We start from the raw sequence: 23816 nt of genomic DNA, 5'->3' as shown, positions 1-23816 counted from the left end.
TAACAACAACAACAACAACAACGATAACAACAACAACAACGACAACAACAACAACAACAACAACAACAACAACAACAACAACAACAACAACAACGATAACAACAACAACGATAACAACAACGATAACAATAACAACAAGAACGATAACAACAACAACGATAACAACAACACGAGTAACAAGAGAGGCACCATCAGATTCGTTCTTATCTTCCTTTTGTCCATTTTCTTCAGCTTGCCTTACCTAAGAAAATCGGAGCAGCTACACTAGTATTGCAAATCTTTCACTGTCATTTCCTATTCCTTTAAGTACGTAAGTAAGTATGTAAGTAAGCAAGTACGTAAGTAAAGTATGTAAGTAAGTAGAGTAAGTATGTAAGTAAGTAAGGAAGTTTTTAAGTAAGTAGGTAAGTTTTAAAGATTTAAAATACTAAAAAAAACTTTACTTAAATTATAAATAAGCTTTTTTTTTAGTATATATTTTAAATCTTCCACTGCCTTTCCCCTTTCTTTTTATTTATTTATCTATTTTTTATTTTATACCATGTGGGCTTTTCACGGGAATTTCTGGGCTAAAGAGGATACTTTTTTGCGGTACCTCCTATCTCAAAGCCCACCCGCTAGGAAACCGTTGCCCCGAGTGAGGAAGCCCAACCAACACTCGGACCGTGGACAGGATCGGAACCCGTGCGCTTGGAGACCCCTCGGACCCCAAAGCACGCATGGTTCCACATTCTCTGCTCGGTGAACTCTCTAAAGAACACTACACATACAACGTCAATAAACAAACGAACAATGAATAAATAATAATAAATAAATAATGAATAAATAGGAAACAAGTCAAGAAGGATAAGCAAAAAAAAGATAAAGATTGAAAGCAACAAGCAAACAAGTCACCAGTGTTTGCTGTCAACTGTTTTCATTTGCTTCCTTCTCTCACTTCAAAATTACCAATACACGTAACACTTCATAGAAAATAAAAAAAAAAAAACTAAAAGAAAATAATACTGGATGCTCTCTCTCTCTCTCTCTCTCTCTCTCTCTCTCTCTCTCTCTCTCTCTCTCTCTCTCTCTCTCTCTTTCAGTACCAAACCAAGGAAACAAAAAGAATACTATGACCTACGAGAGAGAGAGAGAGAGAGAGAGAGAGAGAGAGAGAGAGAGAGAGAGAGAGAGAGTTACTTATCTATATAAAGAGGAAGATGCATCATGACGAAGGAAGACAGCGGCGTGACGTGAGGCAGGAAGCAGCTCTCACCACTCACACACACTCACACACAGGCACACGCCGCACCTCAGCCGCCCGCCCACCGCCCGCCCGCTGGCCGCCACGCAGCAAGACCCATCGTGCTTCAGAGCCAGACGTGTGGTACTCTCTCTCCTCGCTTGGCACTCCTGCTGCAGCATTCATCCACACTCAAGGTGACTCACTCTACCTCTTTATAAACAACTGGAGCTGTAAGGTATCGTGTGTGTGTGTGTGTGTGTGTGTGTGTGTGTGTGTGTGTGTGTGTGTTTCACTGTTTGATCTGCTGCAGTCTCTGACGAGACAGCCAGACGTTACCCTACGGAACGAGCTCAGAGCTCATTATTTCCGATCTTCGGATAGGCCTGAGACCAGGCACACACCACACACCGGGACAACAAGGTCACAACTCCTCGATTTACATCCCGTACCTACTCACTGCTAGGTGTGTGTGTGTGTGTGTGTGTGTGTGTGTGTGTGCCTGGACATGGTGGTGATGGCAGCTCCCCACAGATGCACCACCGCTGGCTGTTGCTGGGGGCTGTGTTAGTGTCCTGCCTGGTCGCCAGCCATGCACAGTTCCTGGAGTTCCTGGGGGGCCTGGCACTGCTGAAGGGCGTCGCCTTAGCAGGGTACGTGCTTGGCAGCCACAAGGGGGGCGGCTACAGGAGGTCTTACCGCGGGGGATACAACAGGGGTTGGCGCCGCCACCGCCGCGCCGTGGGGACCGCTGCCACCGAAGAGGAGGACGCCCTGCTGGCCAGCGTGACCCAGCTTGACCCAAACGGATGCCTCCTCAAGCTGCTGTGCCTGACGCGGGCCACGCCGGAGGAGGAACGCTCGTCCCACCAGGCACTTCTCCTGCACCTGTTTGGTGACATCTCCAGCGCCCCGACCCACGCCAGTGAGCCCTTTGCGCAGGCCCTGCAGACTGGCGGCTCAGCACAGAGGCATGCAGCAGCTTGCCGTGACCACTACCTCCGTTGTCCGCTGTCCGGGTCAGCCCTGCACGGCATGCTCGTCATGGCCTGGACCGCACACCATCACACGCCTCCCACACCCTCCGGATGAGACACTGACGCACACTCCTCCATCATCACCACCACCACCACCTTAATCTAAAGGCGCCGTCACACACACACACACACACACACACACACACACACACACATTTTCCGTCAGCTTCGGCTTCCTTCTACTGTTACCTCGTCCCGTCGTCTTTTTCCGTCTGCATCGTCAAACAGAAGTGATCGTCTCCACGGGCGTGGCTTGTCGTTAACTTTTGTTGTCAAATGAAAAGCCTTGTCTATATAAAATATAGATGTACTGAACCTTATTGACTATATATATATATATATATATATATATATATATATATATATATATATATATATATATATATATATATATAATGGTTAATTTCTCATGGCGTAACATGAAAGCTGTGGAATGTGGATGTAGTGTATGGCCTAGCAGCAAACCGTGAGTGGCTCGCGTGATTAGATAGATGTTTACGCCTCGGGATGGTGTCTTTACTTCCGCACGCTGGGCAACATTTTTGCTGGTTTGACGATTTATAACACTTGTAATAAAGAATAAAATAGTGACTGCTTGCCAGGGCGTCAGCAGAACATCAGCTGTGCGTGTGTGACGGGGCGCACTCAACAAATTGTTAACTGTCAGAAAGGTAACAAAAAAAAAAAGTTGATAGAAAATTAGTGAGTGACCACGCCTCAACACACGTGCAGACTGCAGACCACGCCCCTACAACTGAATACAGTCCTGAGGAGTTGCTATATATATATATTTTTTTTTTATCATTCTTTTTAATAAACTTGATACACATTGTAGGAGTAAATACCTACCCACCCATGGTACAATAACGAGAGATCAAAAAGTTATTGTACCATGTACCCACCCCACCTCGCCTTCCCCCGCCACGCCTGGAGGGTGACCAGAGACTACTGACACACCACCACAGAACCAACAGTGAGTGTGTTCCATCGCTGGCTGTGACCATGGCGTATCCCAGACCTGGCTACACACACACACACACACACACACACACACACACATGAATTTACTCCACTTACAAAATACCACTTATTAAAAATAACTAGAATAACTAAGAGAGAGAGAGAGAGAGAGAGAGAGAGAGAGAACAATAATGGTGTACTCACGTGGCCTTGCTTCTTTCCTTCCTTCCTCGTCACTGGTTCGGGCCTAGACAAGTTTCCACGATCTGCTTTCCCGACCCAATCCAAACTCCTTCCAATTCTCCTTGTTCTTGTTCCACGCAGCCTGCTCACCACCACCTTACCTCCCCGCGAACACTGGAGGCCGCCAACACTATAACACTCTAACACTAACTTTTTTTTTTCTTTTTTCTATTCTTTTTATTATAGTCCCTGTGATTACTAGCACGTTTTATTTATTTTTTTTTTTTTTTTCATGGTCCAGGCATCACTGATTGGCAAGAGGAAGGTTTCAGGACACATTTTACGATTTACTTTTTTCTTTCGTGATTCTTTTCTCCTTTGCTTTTAGGGACTAGCTGGCTGGCACTCAAATTGGATGTTCTTTTTTCCTATTTTATTTCATTTTATATTTTCCCATTGTCCTTGGCTAGTGTCCCGTCTTGCTCAGAATGAAATATAAATGAAAGAGATAACTGAATCCTGAACCCCACGCTCTGAAACGCTTCGGCTGTAGTTATAAGTTGTTGTGTGAGAGAGAGAGAGAGAGAGAGAATTATGTCAACTGGAAGATATTTAGGCTGTGTGTCATCACTGTTTCTCTCAAACGCCTATTGGGACACTTTCCTCGAGGAAAACAATAGGTATGAGTCGAAACCAATAAGAAATAGAGGTTATTCTTAATATTTACCCACCAGAAGCACACGAGATACAAGAATGAAGGAGAGCGGCTCAAGACAAAGACGCAGTGTTTACCTCTTGGTAAATACTGCGCATTCACTGTAAAATTTCGCTATTAACTCATTTTTTACCTCCCAGTACTTAAATACTGTAAATATTAACCACTTATTTATTAGAGTGATAGGTAAATGTTCCGTTTGTAAATCATTTCAAGATATTGCATCATTCATAAATGCGCGTATTAAGTCATACATTGTTTTTTCTAATGTAAGATTGGTAAACTGGCAAAGAGCAACATAAAACTAAAAAGAAAAATACCCACTTAGTTGCCAGTCCCTTTGGAGGTCCGAGTTAGCTAAAAATGATAAATAAAATAATGTAAAAATAAATGTCTTGAAACCTTCCTCTTGAATTATGTGATTATAAGGAATTAATTTTACTTCATATTTTCTATTTCGCCTTGTCCCTCCACTTATTAGTAAAGAGGTGAATAACAATGACAAACACTATAACACAAGTTGGTATTCTGGCACCACATCATGTTTATTGTATTTTTTAGTCATTTTACAGTATCTTATCAAAAGTAGTAATGAGGAGGCTACCACAGGCCACCTCCTCTTCCTCCCTAGTCCTGCCTCTGCTGGCGCGCACCACTCCAATGATCCAATCAACAAAGGCACACCTGTACAAAGCTTCACCTGTGCGTCAACCCTCACTAAAATATTCTCAATAAATACAGAGATGTTAAATACTTCACTCGTTTTCTTTTACGCTATTTTAGTCCAGGAATGCATAAAACACATCCTTTCACTTTTTCTTCTCTTCTTCTCTAACACTAACGCTAACATTTTGAACTGTCTGTGCTTCATTCCCTCACCAACAGTATCAATAATACATCTCTTCAGTCACCACCTCCCTTAACCTCTTCAGTACTGGGACACATTTTTACCTTCAGATTTGTATACGATTAGACCATTTTATTGACATTTGGAAGGGTTCATGGAGATCAGAAGATAAATGGCCACCAGTCTCCACTATTTGAATCCCCCACGTGAGTTTCTGAAGCTGTGTTAAATCACCAAATAGTGAGCAGAATGAATATAGAAACGCGCCATGGTACTGAAGGGATTAAGAAAGTGGGCGGGGACCAGACTGAAGGATAAGGAATAATAATGAATATTTCAGAATAGACCAATAATAAGGCAGACTATAATCGAATATGAAACCCAGATATAAAGAAAAAGATAAATAAAATAAAATAAAATAAAGAGGGCAGACTGAAGGATGAGTAATAGTAGACATGACAAAAGGGATATGAAAAAAAAAAAAAAAAGAGAGAGAGAGAGAGAGAGAGAGAGAGAGAGAGAGAGAGAGAGAGAGAGAGAGAGAGAGAGAGAGAGAGAGAGAGACTGCTATGAAAATTACAAAATAAATACAGAGATAGGCTACAGTTTCCTCCCTTTACTACACCTCAGTAACAAAACAGTGCTGGGGGCGTCACTGCCTCCTATAACTCTTCCCAACCAGCTTTTGTTTTTACCTTCTCACATAAAATAAATAAATGAAGAGAACTGAATAAAAATACAATAAACCTGTATTCTGAAACGCTTTGCTCTCTCCCCACGACTGTTTTCCAAGGCCACAGAGATGACTAGCTGGTTTCTTGAGTGTTTCTTCTACCAAAGCTGCAACTGGAACCATAAGACCACTAGCCCTTCCAGAACCAGACACACTTCACTAACCTTCACAAAAAATCATGTATTAATCAGAAAAGGGAATAAAACAGATTTGCAATGTTAAATAATGAGGAAGTAAGGAATTATTGATGCCTTCACTTCAACAAAACAATAACACACTATATGCAATCTTGAGAAATAAACAGATCTGCAATGTTGAATAATGAGCAACGATGGAACTGTTGCTGCCTTCACTACAACAGAACCATCTTATAATGCACTTTTCTAATGGTGTCTGGAGTGAGGTGGTGATGTTATGGTACAGTATAATGGACCTTGACTGGAGCTTAGTAGTGGAGGTGGTGCAACACAAGAGGCATTTGTTTCAGAAGATGGTCAGTAATAGGGCAGAGGGCAGACTCTAACAGAATAGGGAAAACAAATGCAGAGAGAGAGAGAGAGAGAGAGAGAGAGAGAGAGAGAGAGAGAGAGAGAGAGAGAGAGAGAGAGAGAGAGAGAGAGAGAGAGAGAGAGAGAGAGAGAGAGAGAGAGAGAGAGAGAGAGAGAGAGAGAGAGAGAGAGAGAGAGAGAGGCAAAAACTGAAAGGACAAAAAAAATAAAAAAATAAAAAGACAAGAAAAGATCATGATTTGTTTGTAGTAGTAGCAAACGAAGGCAGAGGTGGTGGTGGTGGTGGTGGTGGTGGTAGTGGTGAGGCGAGCAGCAGCAGTGGCAGCAGTGAGGGAGTCTGGCCTAATCGCAGCGTTCGTTGAGCCGGTATGCCTTGAAATTCTCATGGTCGTAGAAGCCAGCCTTGACTTGCCGCCCTCCAAAGAAACGTCCATTCAGGTCAATGATGGCTGTGGGGAGAAGGGTGGAAGGTGAGCTGGAGGGGATGGCTGGAGGGGGAGGTGGACAGTAAGGACTGCTAATGAGGTGGAGGGTGAGGTAAAGGTAATAGATGAAGTGCAGGGAGAAGGGTGGAAGATAAGCTGGAGGATGAGCTGGAGGTGAAGGGATAAGAGTAGAAGATGAGGTGGAGGATGATGTGGAGGATGATGTGAAGGATGAGGTGGAGGGTGGAGACACACACTTCCAAAATCTAACAAGACTTCCCACACACCACCAGCCTCAGTAACCAAAATGACACACACACAACTTATAAACAGGTCAGGAGTTGTTGTTCTTTGGTGTTTAGTGAGTAAAAGGTGCACTGTGTTGGCCTGAGCTCTTCCTTCCTCCTATCTTTCTCCGATGAGTGAAGGGAAAAACTGTCCTGGGTCCTGATGCTGCTATTATAATCACTACTACTATTATAGATATCACTCCTGTAACTTTAAGAAATTTCACTGTCTTTGCTTTCTCTACCAGTATTCATCTTATCTTTCTCTGGTGAGTGAAGGGAAAACTCTCCTGGGTTCTGGTGATACTGCTATATAATTACTACTACTACCATCACTTCTATAACTTTAAGAAATTTCCCTGTTATTCCTGTCTTTGCTTTCCATCCTTGCCTTCCTTTTATCTTTCTCCGATGAGTGAAGGGAAAACTGTCTTGGGTCCTGGTGATGCTGCTATTATAATCACTATTACTATTATAGCTATCACTCCTGTAACTTTAAGAAATTTCACTGTCTTTGCTTTCTCTTCCAGCCTTCCTCCTATCTTTCTCCGGTGAGTGAAGGGAAAACTGTCTTGGGTCCTGGTGATGGTGCTATATAACCATTACTTACTACTATCACTACTACTACCATCACTTCTATAACTTCAAGAAATTTTCCTGTTATTCCTGTCTTTGCTTGTTCTCCTTGCCTTCCTCCTATCTTTCTCTGGTGAGTGAAGGGAAAACTGTCTGGGTGGTACTGGTATAATAACTACTACTACTACTGCTCTCACTTCTATAACTAGAAAATTCCCAATTATTGTTATTTTTTTTTTCTCTCCCTGTGTTTATTTTATCTTTCTCCTGTGAGTGAAGGGAAGACTGTCTTGGTGATGCTGCTACAATAATCACTACTACTAATATTCTTCAAGTTACTATTCCTTGTTCTATCCTGATTACTGACCCTGAGAATTTTGCATAACCCATTCAGTACAACACATTTCTACATTTATTCTGCTTACTATTTGGCGATTTTACACAGCTTCAGAAACTTATGTGGGGATTGAAATTGTGAAGACTCTGTCCACTGATCTTCTCACCTCCACAGACCCTTCCTAATATAAATAAAACTGTCTAATCACACCCAAAACTCAAGGTCAAAATGTCTCACAATACTGAAGTGATTAAAAAGAACAAACACTTTTAAACTATTCTTCTAACTTAGGCAGAATCCCAGACCAACAACAGCAGTGGACAAAAACAACAAAAAACAACAAAATAACCTCTCACCCTTTCTAATGTAAGTAAAACTGTCTACTCACACTGAAAATTCATGGTAATAGTGTGTCCCAGTACTGAAGGAGTTAAGAACACACCCAGAGCAACAGGTAACCTCAATACTCACTCACCAACACATAGCTTCACTTTAAAACAACACCTGTGACACTTAGGACACACAATCTTGCCCTAAATAACACTATAGACACCCAGTAAACTCCAATTAACACAGAGAGCTGCAGGTGACCCCAATACTCACCTTCAAGGCTAACACACAACTTAATTTTAAGATAACACCTATGACACTTAGAACACAGAATCTTGCCCTAAATAACAGTAGACATCTAGTAAATTCTAGTTAACTCCCAGAGCTGCAGGTGACCCCAGTACTCACCTTTGATGGCTAACACACAACTTTATTTTAAGACAACACCTGTGACACTTAACAAAAACACACACTCTTGACCTAAATAACAGAACAGACACCCAGTAAATTGCAGTTATGCCCCAGAGCTGCAGGTGACCCCACTACTCACTCTTGATAGCCAACACATAGCTTTATTTTAAGACAAATCCTGTGACACTCAGTAAAAACACACAATCTTGCCCAAAATAACAGTACAGACACCTAAACTCTAATTAACACTGAGAGCTGCAAGTGACCCCAGTACTCACCCTTCATAGCCAACACACAACTATATTTTAAGACAACACCTGTGACACTTGCTAAAACACACAATTTTTGCCATACAATAGACATGCAGTAAATTGCAGTTACATCCCTAAGCTGCAAGTAACCCCAGTTCTCATCCTTCATGGCTAACACAGAATTTGATTTTAAGACACCTGTGATACTTACTGAAAACACTCAATCTTGCCATACATAACAGTACAAACACTCAGCAAACTCTAATTAAGCCCCAGAACTGCAAGTGACCCCAGTATATAGCTAACACACAAGTATATTGAGACAACACTTGTGACACTTAAGCCAGTATTCAGAAACACTTTCCCACCTCACTATAACAATTTTGCAAGGCCACAGAGACAACTATCAAGGTTTTCAAGACAGTTTTCCATTTTAATAAACTAGAAATCTTACCAATCTATCACCAGAATCATAAAAATACCCTTAAAAACACAAATATCTTCATCTGGAGTCTTTGGAAAGCAGTGATGGTGAGAGAGTAGAGTGTTTCAGAATACAGGCCTTTGTAAAAAACACACAATCTTGCCATAAATAACAGTGAACACCCAGTAAATTGCAGTTAACCCCCAGTACTCACCCTTAATGGCCGACTCCACCCGCTGAAACTCCACAAAGATCCGCACAGCTTCTTCCGGCACAGCTTTGGGTATTTCGAAGATGACCACCTGTACCACCGCCCCATACTTGCCGTTGCACTCCTCCCGCACCTCAGGCTCCAGCTCGTCATCCACCTCACCCGGCCCCACCATGTTCTGCGGGAATGTTCAGTGTTATTATTATTATTATTATTGTTATTTATTTATTTTTTTGTGCAAGACAGGAGACTAGCCAAAAAAAAAAAAAAAAAAAAAAAAAAAAAAAAAAAAAAGCCCATTGGATTGCCAGTTTCCCTTAGAATTTAGAGTTATCCAAACGTCAGGGACAAATGTCTTGAAACCTCCCTCTTAAAAGAAGTCGAGTCATAGGAAGATGGAAATACAGAAGCAGAGAGGGAGTTCCAGAGTTTACCAGTGAAAGGTATGAATGATTGAGAGTACTGGTTAACTCTTGTATTAGAGAGTTGGAAAGAATAGGGATGAGAGGAAGAAGAAAGCCTTGTGCATTGAGGCTGCAGGAGGAGGAGGCATGCAGTTAGCAAGATCAATAGTGCAGTTAGCATGAAAATAGCAATAAGAGATCAAAAGATGCAACATTCTAGCAGTGAGAAAGAGACTGAAGACAGAAGACATTTATGTAGTGCAGTACTCTTTAACCACTTCAGTACTGGCATGCATTTTTACCTTGAGTTTTGAGTATGATTAAATAATTTTATTTACATTAGGAAGAGTATATGGAAGTTAAAAAATAATGGCCACAGTCTTCACTATTTTAATCCCCGTATAAGTTACTGAAGCTGTCTCAATCACCAAATAGTAACCAGAATGAACATTAAAACGCATCCTGGTACTGAAGGGGTTAAGTTATGTGGGCGTGTTCTGTGTTGTGTAGTAACCTTTTAGTTCTGAGGGTGTTCAGTGTTCTATTTGTGTTGTGTAGTGACCATTCAGTGTTGTGGAGTGTTCAGTGTTCTATTTGTGTTGTGTTGTAACCTTTCAGTGTTGTGGAGTGTTCAGTATTCTGTTGTTTGTGTGGTCCATTAACCCTCCCCCCCATCTGTCCACCAATGCCCCATAAAAACAAGAAAACATACCCACAACACCTCACCACCACAACAATCACAAGTACACTCACTTCTGACTCTGCACCACAATCCAGACACACCTTACCTCAACATTAACAAGGAGAAATATAAACAAATAAATAAATAAATAAACATACAAAAAAATATTAAAGAAGGGAAAAAAAAGGGATAGATGGAAGAAACTAAACATCAAGAAAAATAAACACTGAAAAAAAAGAAAAAAAAAGAAAAAAAAGAAAGAAATAAAAACAACTCAATATTAAAAAAAAATATTAAGGAAAAGAAAAAAGAAAAAAAGAAAAAAAGAAAAAAGTAACAAACACCACCACCACCACCACCACCTACCCTAAGCAGAGCGACCTTGGATGGGTTACGCAGGATGTGGGCCATTTTCGCCTCGGGTTTCTCAGACTGTGGGGCGGGGCGTGGGGGCGGGGCGATGGGGGGCGGCATCATGGGGGCAGGTGGTATTACTTCGTCGGACTCGTGGACAATCCTGCCTCCTCGTTTGCTTGTCTTCTCCACCTCCAGCGCCCTCACAATGCCCTGCTCACTCTTGCCCAAGCCCTGACCCTCCTGTGTGGCAGAGAATGTGGTGAGTGTGGGACAGAGGCAGGAGCAGACAGAAGGAGACAAAAATAAGAGAACAGAGGGAAACAGGAGAGACATAAAGAGGAATAAAGGAAATAAAAGATAGAAGATAGAGAAAGAGAGGGAGACAGATAGAAACAGGAGTGATAGAAGGAGAGACAGAGAAATAGAAGGATATAGAAGGAGAGATAGAAAGAGGAGGAGAGAAGGGAAGAGAAGTGAAAGATGAGATAGAAGGAGAGAGAACGATGTAGAGGAGATAGAAGAAGACTGAGGAAAAGGAGGAGAGATGGAAATAGAAGGAGAGAGAAAAAGAGAACAGAAGGAAACAAGAGAGATAAAAAAAAGAGGAGAAAAGGAAAGAGAAGTGATAGAAGAAGAGAGAGAAAGAGAGGGAGACAGATACAAACAGAAGTGATGGAAGGAGAGACAGAGAAACAGAAGGAGAGATAGAAAGAGGAGGACAGACAGGAACAGAAGTGAAAGATGAGATAGAGGGAGACAGAGAAAGAGAAGGACAAAGAACAGAAGAGATACAACAACACAGACAAAGAGGAGGAGAGAAGGAAACAAGAAATAGGAGAGATAGAAAGAGGAGACACAAGGAAGCAGAGAAGTGATAGAGGAGATAGAAGAAGAAGAGAACAGAAGGAAAAACAGAAGTGAAAGATGAGATAGAAGGAGAGAGAAGGATACAGAAGAGATAGAAGAAGACAGAGGAAGAGGAGGAGAGAAAAGGAAATAGTGAGATAGAAAGAGGATGAGAGAAGGAAACAGGAGAGATAAAAAGAGAAAAGGAAACATGTGATAGAAGACAGAGAAAGAGAGGGAGACAGATAGAAACAGATGTGATGGAAGGAGAGACAGAGAAACAGAAGAAAGCAGAAGGAGAAAGAGGAGAAACAAAGAAACAGAAGAGTGATAGAGGAGATAGAAAGGAAAGGACATGAGAAAGAGACAGAAGTGATGGAAGAAGAGCGAGAAAGAGATACAAGGATAAAAAGCAATAGAAGAGACAAAAAGAGAGAAGTGATGGAAGAAGATATAGAACAGAGAAGGAGACAGAAAAGTGATTGAAGAAAGGATAGAAAGAGAACCCAGAAGGAAACAGAAGAGTGACAGAAGAGTGAGCTGCTACAACCAATTTGGGATGTAATTAACAACTCTTTTAAGGGAAGGAAGGTACCAAAGGAATGGAAAACAGAAAGACATATAAATGCATTATTTGCTTCAACATACAAGACACTAATGAACATCAGGGTAGCATTCAATTACAAGGATAAAAGTATGATGAAAAAGATATTAACCACTATGATAAGACCTAGACTAGAATATGCAGCAGTGGTGTGGTCGCCATATAAGCAGAAAGATATCAAGAAACTAGAAAGGATACAAAGGGCTGCTACAAAGATGGTCCCTGAAATAAAAGATCTTCCCTATGAAGAAAGACTGAAGGAGATGGAGCTACCAACTTTGAAGGATAGACGGGAAAGAGGAGACCTAATAACGATGTATAAGTTAGTAAACCGTATGGAGATGATAGATAGACAAGACCTGGTAACACTGATGGAGCAGGGAGACAGACAAACAAGAGGACATTCCAAGAAAATCATGAAAAGTCAGTGTCATAGAAATATCAAGAGGTTCAGTTTTCCACACAGGACAGTAGACATCTGGAATGGATTAAGTGAAGAGATTGTAACAGCAGAAAGTGTGTGCAAATTGAAGGAAAAGTTAGACAAATGTAGATATGGAGACAGGTCACTATGAACCCCGATCGAACCCTGTAACATACAACTAGGTAAATACACATACCTTGAAGCCATACTTTGCCATGATCTTAGCAGCCACAGTGCTGCCCCCCATACCACTGAAGTTTGCCCCCTTGGCCCCTCCTGGCACTGCCCCCTCCTCCGCCCCCAGGGAAGGCGGGGGGGCGATGGCTGCTCCCGCCCCTGAACACAAGAAATGATTGTTAATGGATGGAAGACTTTTTATTTATTTTTTATCTTATCTATTTATTCATTTTTATCTCATCTATTTATTTTATTCATTTTTGTGGTAAGATTTTTCTCATTTTTTATTCTTTTATTGTTTATCTTTTCCCCTTCTTTTCCTCTCTCTTAATCTGTTTTGTTTCTTCCTTTTTTATTTGTCTTCCTCCTCCTCCTCCTCCTCCTCCTTCTTCTCTTCTCTATGTATTTCTTATCCTCCTCCTCCTTCTCTTCGCTATGTATTTGCTATCCTCCTCCTCCTCCTTCCCATCCCTGCTCCTCATTTCTGTTTTTTCCTTCTTATTTGTCTTCCTCCTCCTCCTCCTCTTCTCTATAAGCCATCCTCCTCGTCTTCTTTCCTTGTTCTCTTCCTCCTTTCTCTCATCTTTTTCTTCCTCCTCATTATTATTCTGCTTTTCCTTCTTATTTGTCTTCCTCCTCCTCCTCTTCTCTATTTACCAACTTCCTTCTTCCTTGCCCTCTTCCTTCTCCTCCTCATTCCTTGCCCTTCCTCTTTTCTCGCCTCTTTCTTCCTCCTCATTTTTCAGTTTTTCCTTATTTGTCTTCCTCCTCTTCCTCCTCCTCTTCCCTTTTTATCAACTTCCTTCTCCTTCCTTGCCCTCTTCTTTCTCCTCCTCATTCCTTGCCCCTCTTCCTCCTTTCTCTTTTTTTCCTCCTCACCCTCTCCTTCCTTCTCTTCCTTATTTCTTCTCCATCTTATTAGCCCTCCTCCTCCTCCTCCTCCTCCTCCTCTTCTCTATTTGTCATCCACCTTCTCTTCCTTCTTTCTATCTTCTTTTCCCTCTTCCTCCTTACCTCTCCTTGGTCGCTCCTCCTCCTCTTCCTCCTCCTCTGGTTCTCTCAATCGGGCAAATCCTGATGACTCCTCCACATTCCTGCTAAATAAAGACACCACATAAGGTTAGGTTGGGTTGGGTTGGGTTAGGTAAGATAAGGTAAGGTAAGGCAAGGCAAGGCAAGGCAAGGCAAGGCAAGGCAAGGCAAGGTAAATTAAGGTAAGGTTAGGTTAGGTTAGAAAAAAAAATAAATGAAAAATAAACAAAACAAAAAAAAAAGCTTATATACACACACACATACAGACACATTAACATTAACTCTTACCTGTCTCTTCTCTTCTTATCCCTCTCTTCTCTCTCCTTCAATCTGGTCTCTTCCTCCTCTCTGTCTCTCCTCTCCCTCATGTCTGTGGGAGAAGAGGTTTTTAGTCACTTATATTATTTACTGAGGTTCTGAAATCTTCCTCTGAGATTCTGGCGTGTGTTGCTTAAAAATATCACATGTATAGGATGAAACGATATTTGTCAGAGAGAGAGAGAGAGAGAGAGAGAGAGAGAGAGAGAGAGAGAGAGAGAGAGAGAGAGAGAGAGAGAGAGAGAGAGAGAGAGAGAGAGAGAGAGAGAGAGAGAGAGAGACCCACCTTTGACCACCTTCTCATAGTCGTTGGGCCACAATGGGTCGTACTCATTGATGAACCTCCACTCTGGGTCGCTGGAGGCCACGTAGGGCGACCCACCTCCCCCGCTGCCGCTGCGAGCAAATTCCTGCATTCAAAGGGCAAGTTAGGTGCTGCAGTGGAATGATCCTGTGTGTGTGTACGTGTGTGTGTGTGAGGACGGACAAGTGGTGCCTCTTCTCTATGGGAGTTTCCAAGTTTTCTTTTCATCTAACCGACAGTCTTCAGTCTCTTTCTTATCACTGCAATCTTGTATCTCCTGCCGTCTTCTAGCGTTATTTTCACGCAAACTGCTCCTCTGATCGCCTCTTCCTCCTCCTGCTGCCACACTACACAAGGATTTCTTTTATTTTCTCCATCTTTCTAAAGCAAGAGTTAACCAGTACTCTCAATTATTCATCCCTTTCTCTGGTAAACTCTGGAACTCCCTGTCTGCTTCTGTATTTCCACCTTCCTATGACTTCAACTCTTACAGGGAGCTTTTGACACTTATCATCTGTCTTCAATTAGCCCTTCTGACTGTATAGGGACTGGCATTTCAGTGGGATTTTTCTTATACCTGTTTTTGTTATTTTGGGCTGGTACCTCTTCTATATAACAAAGTGTGAATACAGCAACACACTGGACAAACTTTCCCACTGCTAGCCGGGGAATCAATCTCCTAACCTCCACCACTCACTATTTGTTTCACTAACAGCTCTGCACTAAAGCCTCTCAAGACACTGCATCAACTCTACCAATGCCAATACTTTCCATTCATCAACCTTCTTCCTTTCAGCCATGTCCACACCACTTTGGGGAGATTAAACTTAATCACACACAGAGATCTAATTCACATGCGCTAAACTGCAGAAGACAAACTCTCATGTGATCCCTGCCCGGTCACTGGTGCTTGGAAGATCACCATGTGGCAGGGTCAGGAGCTACAGTATCTAGGACATGCTCACAGTAACACAGAGGGCCATCACTATCTCCTGGCGGGGGTGTGGTGGGCGCGACGCAGTATGGGGTGCAACAGACACACACACGGCAGGAGGGCAATCCCGGGATGTGTGTGTGCGTGTCTTTCACTCAACACACACAGTAACAGCAAGACACACACATGTATCACAGGAATTACAGGTAAGAAAAGAACGGTTCACTGCTACTCACCGCCTCAGACTGCATCCCGTCAAAGTCATCATGGTGAGTCCACCCCCGGGGCTGGGGGACGGCAGGCGATATTATTACAGGGGCCACAGGGCAGTTACGGTAGATTCAGGGCTCTACACACACACCATCACTGCCACACACTCACAACAGACACACTGCGCCACACGTCAACACACAGGAGTGGATGCCACTTCTGTGCTCCCAGGGACGGACAGTCGGCAACACTGCTAGCTGCAACTCATTCTGTGCGCAGTCAGAGCTCAAGTGATGCACAGTGACTTGTATCTCAGTGCTTGTCATGGCCTCTGGCAACACTGCCTCACAGTAACAACAAACAACATGTACTCAGCAGCACAGTGCTACTAGTGCTGGTGCTGGTCCTGTGTCAACACTGCACTGCACATCTGCTATGTCCCAGTGGCGGCAGTGCTGAGTGATTGCAGTGACAGTCTCAGTCAGTCAGTCAGTCAGTGAGTCAGTCAGTCAGTCAGTCAGTCAGTGAGGGCAGTGGACGGTGGATGTGGGGTGAGCAGTGCAAGGCTCAACACAGACACACAATTGTGGACTTGCATACAGCTACACACACAGTGCAAGTACAGATCATCAAAAGACCATTAAAAATACATGAACAAATAAATATCATCTCTGGAAAAATGTGTTAAAAATTAAACATTATTTGATGAGCAGCCAATAAGAGAAGGACAACAACGGCTACATGCAGCTTGGGAGGAGGGGAGGGAGGGAAGGGGTAGGGGAGGGAGGTGAGGGGGAGGGGGTCAGGACACAACAAAGAAAAGCCTCTCAGGACATTCACCATGCAGGGAAATTAAAATGTTCAAATATGAGGAATGCATGAAGAACGGATGCTAGCACTCCCCACCATGGTGACCTGTGAAGCACTGCCTGGTGTGACAGGCAGACCACTCTATTCTGCCGGGAGCATCATGGCACAGCACAGCACACACACACACACACACACACACACACACACACACACACACACACACACAGTGATGTCAAGATTTACACCAAACACAGTCAAGTGACGTTAGAATTTGTGATGGTTTAGAGCAGCCTACAACACAACTCAACACAACACACACATCAACATACAAGTTTTCATCTCCCATCCCTGTCACCCTCCAATCTTTCCCTCCCCGGCAAACCCACTGCCAGGCCATCCCGCTCCACACACACCTCCACGTGCCGCCGTGAGACTGGTGATGCTCCTCGGCTCACAGTCTTACCAACAAACTACTCTTGCAGCTTCTCTTAAAATCATTCCTTGCTGTTTCTTTGGGCGGAACTTCTTTATCAGTACGAATATAATCACCTTTCTTTTAACTCTTCAGCTTCTGTATTTCCATCTTCCTATGATCTGAACTCATTTAAGAGGGAAGTTTCAAGACATTTATCCCATATGGCTAACTCTCTCGGACCTACTCAGGGACTAGCATCTAAGTGGGCATTTTTGTGTAATTGTTCTTGGCCAGATTTCTCCTCTTACATAAACAAAAAGATACTAAGAAGACTAGTACCATTTCCATTTGAGACAGTTAAGATCACACTGCCATTAGATGATTTCCTGAAGGTTTTTCCACACACCCACAAACTCTTCAAAGGCAGCATCATCTGAACCATCTCGCCATTCCAAGTGACGCTAGACAGACACGAGCTTAGCCTCTTCCTACTTCACTGCACTTCTACACTGTCTACCTCTCTAATGCAAGACTACACCAGCATTCTCAATCTTTCATCCTCTGCTATGGTGAACTCTGGAACTCCCTGCCTGCTGCTGTATCTCAAGAGGGAGGTTTCAAGATGCTTATCCTCCAATTCTGAGTGATCTATCTGACCTTTCTTGTGGGACAGGTAGCTTAGTGGTTATTCCTTACCTTTTCACTCTGTTGCTCTGGGCCTCTCTTACATACATAAAATACATAAGTGGTGATTTCTTTTCTATTTTTTCACACTTGTTCTTAGCCAGTGCATCTCCTTCTAACAATAAAAATATAAGTGAATGTTTTTGTTTTGTTTTTTATCATTTTTTTCACACTGTTGATCTCTCCTGCTACCCTTCTAACAAATAATAAATGGTCATTTCCTTCACTTTTTTCAATATGGTCCATCTAATAAAAAAATATAAAGGAATGTTTCTTTTTTTCATTTTCTTCACTCTGTTGCTTTCACTCGTTGGCCTTCTAACAAAAGAATAAGTGGTCATTTCCTTCACTTATTTCAATGTTGCCCTTCTAACAAAAAAAATATATATGGATGTTTCTTTTTTCCATTTTTCTTCACTCTGTTGCTTTCACCATTGCCCCCTTCTACCAAAAAAGTATATGTGGATGTTTGTTTTTCCTTTTTTCCCACTCTGTTGCTTTTACTCATTGCCATTCTAACATAAAAAACAAGTAGTCATTTCCTTCACTTTCTCACTCTGATGCTCCCACTCGATGCCCCTCTAACATAAAACATTGATCATATCTTTCAATCTTTAACTCTCTTCTTCTCAGCTCTTACAAAAAAAAACAAGTCAAATCAAATACTGGAATCGTCAAACCCTACCTGTTACTGCCCTGTTACTGCCTATTTGTCATGTTAACCCCTTCAGTGCTATGATATGTTTTCCTGTGCTTTCTTATTCATTCTGCTTACTATTCTGATTCTATACAGCTTTTGAAACTTATGTGGGGGATTAAAATAGTGAAGGCTCTCCCCATTAATCTTCTCACCTCCATAAACCCTTCCTAATGTAAATAAAATCATCTTATCATATCCAAACTCATAATGAAAAAGTGTCCTAGAACTGAAGGGGTTAAAAAGAACAAACACTATAACATTATTCTTCTAATCCAGGCAGAATCCCAGACCAACAACAGTAATGGACAAAAACAACTACAACAACAACAAAAAACAAGTAAAACAACAGCTTCTCACCCTTCGTAATGTAAATAAAATAGCCTAATCATACCTGAAACTCCTGATAATAGTGTCCCAGTACTGAAGGGGTTAACTCTTTCACTACTGGGATCCATTTTTTACCTTGAGTTTTGGGTGTGATTAGATTATTTTATTGACATTAGGAAGGGTCTATGCAGATTAGAAGATTAATAGCCAGAGTCTTCACTATTTTAATCCCGACACAAGTTTCTGAAGCTGTATAAAATCACCAAATAGCAAGCAGAATGAATATGGAAACACATCATGGTACTGAAGGGGTTAATCTTCTCACCTCCACAAACCCTTCCTAATGTGAATGAAACAGTCTCATCATACCCAAACTCATAATGAAAATGTGTCTTAGTACTGGAGGGGTTAAGGGGGATACTGAACCAGGCAAGTGAACCAGGCAAGAAACCAGAATGAATATAAAAACCAGACAAGTAACCAGAATGAATATAAAAACACATCACAGCACTGGAGGGGTGATGAGGATACTGAACCAGGCAAGTGAACCCAGCCAGGTCCTCTCCATCAGGGCAACACAAGCCAGGGCCACTATGACTCCAGCAGGATACACAGTGAGCCTCACCTTCTGGCCCTGGAAAAGAGAGACTGAGAGGCGGCATCTTCCTCCTCTCGCCGCGACTTGAGGTCAATCACCGGTGGCAGCTTGGCAGTAGACACCCGCCTTGTCTGGTCTCTCTTGGGCTGCAACACGTCATAACACAGGTGAGGGTCAGAAGTGGGTGGTGGTGGTGGTGGTAGAAGTAGAAGTAGTAGTTACTCTAATATTTCACTTTTAATTTCCTGTTTTGCTTATAGAAATAGAAATAACTACAGTATGTACTAGAGAGAGAGAGAGAGAGAGAGAGAGAGAGAGAGAGAGAGAGAGAGAGAGAGAGAGAGAGAGAGAGAGAGAGAGAGACTCACAGCTGTAATAGTAGCCTTCTTGAACGCCAGCTGGTTGTGCATAAGTTTGATCCCCGACGCCCACCCTGAGGCCCCCGATGCCTTGTCTGTGTCTATGTCATCGTACAGCGACATGGTGGCACCTCACACACTCTGCAGGGAAATACCTTGTTAATACTACTACTACTACAACTGCTACTCCTGCTTCTACTACTACTACCCTTACTTCTACTACTCCTACTCTTGCTTCTATTACTACTATTACTACAACACTGTCCTAATGAAGTCGTCCCTCCAGCTCTCCTCATTTCCCAGCTCCCCCTTTGCAGCTCTTTCACTCAGCTGATATGACATGGGAATGAAAGTATGATAACCAACACTAACATAACCCAAACTTTAACCTAACCTAACCCAACCTAACAGACAGTGCCACTACTATAACCCTCCCATCATCCTAACCACTATGACCATAAACCCCTTCAATACCATAACACATTTTCTTATTCATTCTGCTTACTATCTGGTGATTTTATACAGATTCAGAAACTTATATGGGGATTGAAATAGTGAAGATTATGGTCATTAAGCTTCTGACCTCCATAACCCCTTCCTATTGTCAATAAAATCATCTAATCATACACAAAACTCATGGTAAGAAAGTGTCCCAGTACTGAAGGAGTTAACAGTAAGGGGAGGGAAGCCACAAGGGAGCAAGACGGTTCGCAGCAAATGACACTTCGCCTCACATACTGTCAGAAGCGGGAATGACAGTTCGCAGCAAATGTTTGGGACAGTTCGCAGTACATTTCTCCAACTTTTTAGATTCACCGTCTTCACCACTCGGCCTGCCTGCTTCACCGTCTTCACCACTCGACCTGTCTGCTTCACCGCCTTCACCACCCGTGCCTACATCACTTGTTTCTTCTCTGTATGATTCCTCTGATGACGATTTGCCCAACCTAAACCAAAGAGAGGTCCTCCATGAGTCTATCCTCTCTGATACAGCCCCAGTTGCAGCTGTGTCTCAGGAAGTTCCTGTAACCTACGCCAAGGGCAAGAGCAAGCGAGGGGCTTGCCAACTTATTTCATCAGACGGATATTCTTACAATGAAATGCGAACCAACAAAAATGGTGATGTCAAGTGGCAGTGTGTGGTGCGAAATAAACATATCAAATGCCACGCTCAGGTAACAGAATCAAAAGATTGTTTCACATTTGGAGTGCAGCCCCATCTTCATGCTACTAATCCATCTGCTCTTCTTAAAAACATGGTTGTAAGTAAAGGAAAAGAATCTTCTACAAGGAACCCATACAGCTCCGGAGTACAAATTGCTAAGGATTTGTTAAGAGAAAACCAAGTTCCCCAACTGCCAGCAACAGCAAGCTTGGCAAGATGTTTTAATAGATTCAGAGAGAAAACAAGACCCAAACACCCAACCACATTAGAAGATTTTAATATTGACACTGAGCATATTTCAAAGATTTTTGAAACATGGCAGGTGCAGCAGGATTCCAGAATACATTTAATGTGGGCCTCAGATCGTCAGAGAGAACTTTTAAAGACTGCCAAAACCTGGTATCTAGATGGTACCTTTAAGCTGGTAAAACAACCATTTGTGCAATTATATTCAATACATGCTTTTATTACAAACGGGACTCTCACCAGGCAAGTTCCACTTCTATTTATTTTAATGAGTGGTCGGAGATATGAAGATTATCAGTGTATATTTAAGACCATAAAATCCTTTTTTTTTTTTTTTTACAGCTGTCAGTGAAAGAATTCGTAATGGATTTTGAGGCAGCTGCATGGAAGGCAGTACGTCAAGAATTTCCAAACGTCAGAATGCGAGGCTGTACTGGTCGCAAGCAGTGTGGTGGAAAGTGCAGCAACTTGGCCTACAAGTTTCATATCAGAAAGACCCACCCACCCACACGTACATAAGAAAGCTGTTTGCCCTCCCCATGTTACCAGCTGAGCATATTATACCCGTGTTTAATTATCTGAAAGATAGTGCAGTTACCAATCCCTTGGCAGACTTAATAGAATACATTTCCTCACAGTGGATTTTGAGTACCACTTTCCCCACAAACTTGGTCAGCATTCTTCCACACAACTAGAACGAATAATGACTGTGAGAGCCGGCACAGTACTTTAAATAGAAGAGCAGGTAAATCTAAGCTACAACTCTATCTGCTAGCAGAACTACTGGCTGAGGAAGCAGCAACAGTCAGTGTGGAGGCACAATACATAAAGTGAAGGGACACTGTCAAGGTACCAAAGAAAAAAATATAAACGCATGCATGGTAGATTATTTGATGCGTGGGAAGAATACATGAGAACCTCGACAAGGGACATAGAATTGGCAAAGATGCTTTTGCGCAAATGTGCGGGAATATACTGCCCATTCTAATGTGTGGACGGCATGAATACATGTATTTTATTCATTCTTTTCTTAAATGTAGCCTATTAATTGACTAATAAAGTTATTTCAATTCACCATCCACATAATGTTGTATTCATGTTGTATTTATTCATGTTTTAAAATGTACGGACTAGCTATATACAGCAATAAGATATGTTAATAGCCATGCTATTTTATTTTCCATGAACATAATAATATAGACATGTATCCACCAGTAAAATACGGTATGGTTTAATAGTACGTAGTCTAGGACGGATCAATCAATCAATCAATCAATCAAATAAAAACAAGCGTCGTGGTCTGCTCACATAAACCTCCAGTGGCGACGGACCGGTCCGAGCTGACACTGGTCCGAGTTGGTGGTGAACTCGTTGGACCACCACAGTCAACAGGAACACCCTTTCAGTTTTATCAATGAAGTAAATAACCCAGCGGCACTTCACGCTACCTCAGTCCAGCACACCCATGCCTGCAACACCCCCCTTACCTCCACCACAGCACACCAGCACACCAGCACTGCACACCTGTCTCCTGCAGCCCCCTAACTCCTCCACATGTAGGGAGTGGCGTCCGTGTCAAGGGCCTGGTTGCTGCAGTAATCCACACAGAAATACTGAGCCGCGAGACTCCTACCGTCACTTCTCACTCACAGACCACAGTGCAGTGTTGACGTGAGGGCTCCACTATGTAAAGAGCTATCTAGTACTTTTTTTTTTTTTTTTTTTTTTTTACATTGTAAGAGGAGTTTAAAGTAAGGACTACAAAAGGACATTGAAATCTTCTACTGAATATTTTTGTCTCTACAGAGTAAAGAGTGTAGCCAGAGAAATTATTCAAATTCGATTATTCAATTTTGTTTTAATTCGTATGTTTAAAAAGGGGTTCAGGCCTGGGGGAACAAAAGAAAATCTTAAATAGGATCCAATAAAGGTGCCAGTCTCTAAAGTGTAATTAGATCAGGTATTAAACATTTTAAAAAGCGTCAAATTCAAATGAAGTTACCGAATGGAAGACTGAGAACACTGATTAATTGACACAAGTGTGTTAGTGTTGCTCGATGATTCATATACTTTCACAAGACAGTCATGATCTAGCTGCAGTCATCTGTATAATGTAACTAAATAACGCCTACACTCTTGCAACTTTTTCTGCAAACGCCACACCAGCGATGGTAAACATTTACACCACAAGTCCCTCACAGAGAGGCTGTAGCATCATCTTTGGTCGCCCCGTCAAATCCTCAACAAGATCAGGACACACACGCAGGCCCAGTGATGGAGGACATAGAACACATCCTGCTGTAGTGTCCAAACTTCCACTCCACCAACAGGCACACTCCGATCACTCCCAGGCCCTGAGTGAGTGTCACCACCTCACACCCATCCATCCTCACACCACCACTGCCTCGCCGGGGACACACCCACAAGTCTCCGCCGCGGCTCCTTACAGCGAAAAGACCAAGCCATCAGTATTGCCCACACCAGGAGCTGCACGCCCTCCGCGGCCCTGCGCCACCAGCTGAGTAGGAAGAGCAGCAGGAGCGTGAGTCACACATGTACTGAGAGTGTCAGAGTGAGAGGCTGGGGACGAAGAAGGCAGCCCATACATTGCTACATCTATATCGGTGCGGTGTGCAGGGGAAGTATTCTCCTATCTGCATCTCAAGATTCATCACGGGCGGCCCTCATCCCGCCGACCACGGCTGTGCTGACCCACCACCTGCAGGATTAAAGAGAGCAGGAGGTGCCCCTGGTGTGGTGAG

The 23816-nt window shown here is 42.6% G+C and overlaps 2 protein-coding genes across 2 annotated transcripts; one reads left to right on the top strand and one right to left on the bottom strand.

The window, feature by feature from the left end:
* The first annotated feature begins 1237 nt into the window (after positions 1–1237).
* LOC123501625 lies at positions 1238–2580 on the top strand. The gene is made up of 2 exons (XM_045250578.1): positions 1238–1419; positions 1757–2580. Exon 2 carries the CDS (start codon positions 1757–1759, stop codon positions 2312–2314), a length of 558 nt encoding a protein of 185 aa, XP_045106513.1. The 5' UTR covers positions 1238–1419; the 3' UTR covers positions 2315–2580.
* A 2048-nt stretch (positions 2581–4628) lies between these two features.
* On the bottom strand, positions 4629–22736 carry LOC123501706 (splicing factor 45-like). Its single transcript, XM_045250711.1, has 11 exons — positions 22542–22736; positions 19653–19784; positions 19312–19430; positions 15777–15879; positions 14589–14712; positions 14273–14354; positions 13967–14049; positions 12972–13111; positions 10911–11141; positions 9462–9636; positions 4629–6655 (listed from the first exon to the last, which is right to left on the bottom strand). The coding sequence occupies exons 2-11, from the start codon at positions 19764–19766 to the stop codon at positions 6549–6551; spliced, it is 1278 nt and encodes a 425-aa protein (XP_045106646.1). The 5' UTR covers positions 19767–19784; positions 22542–22736; the 3' UTR covers positions 4629–6548.
* Positions 22737–23816: the final 1080 nt, after the last annotated feature.

The sequence above is a fragment of the Portunus trituberculatus genome, chromosome 9 (assembly GCF_017591435.1).
Source record: "Portunus trituberculatus isolate SZX2019 chromosome 9, ASM1759143v1, whole genome shotgun sequence".
In the NCBI taxonomy this organism is placed as follows: Eukaryota; Metazoa; Arthropoda; class Malacostraca; order Decapoda; family Portunidae; genus Portunus; species Portunus trituberculatus.
Note: the sequence above shows the minus strand (reverse complement) of the source record. Positions and strands in the feature narration are given on the sequence as shown.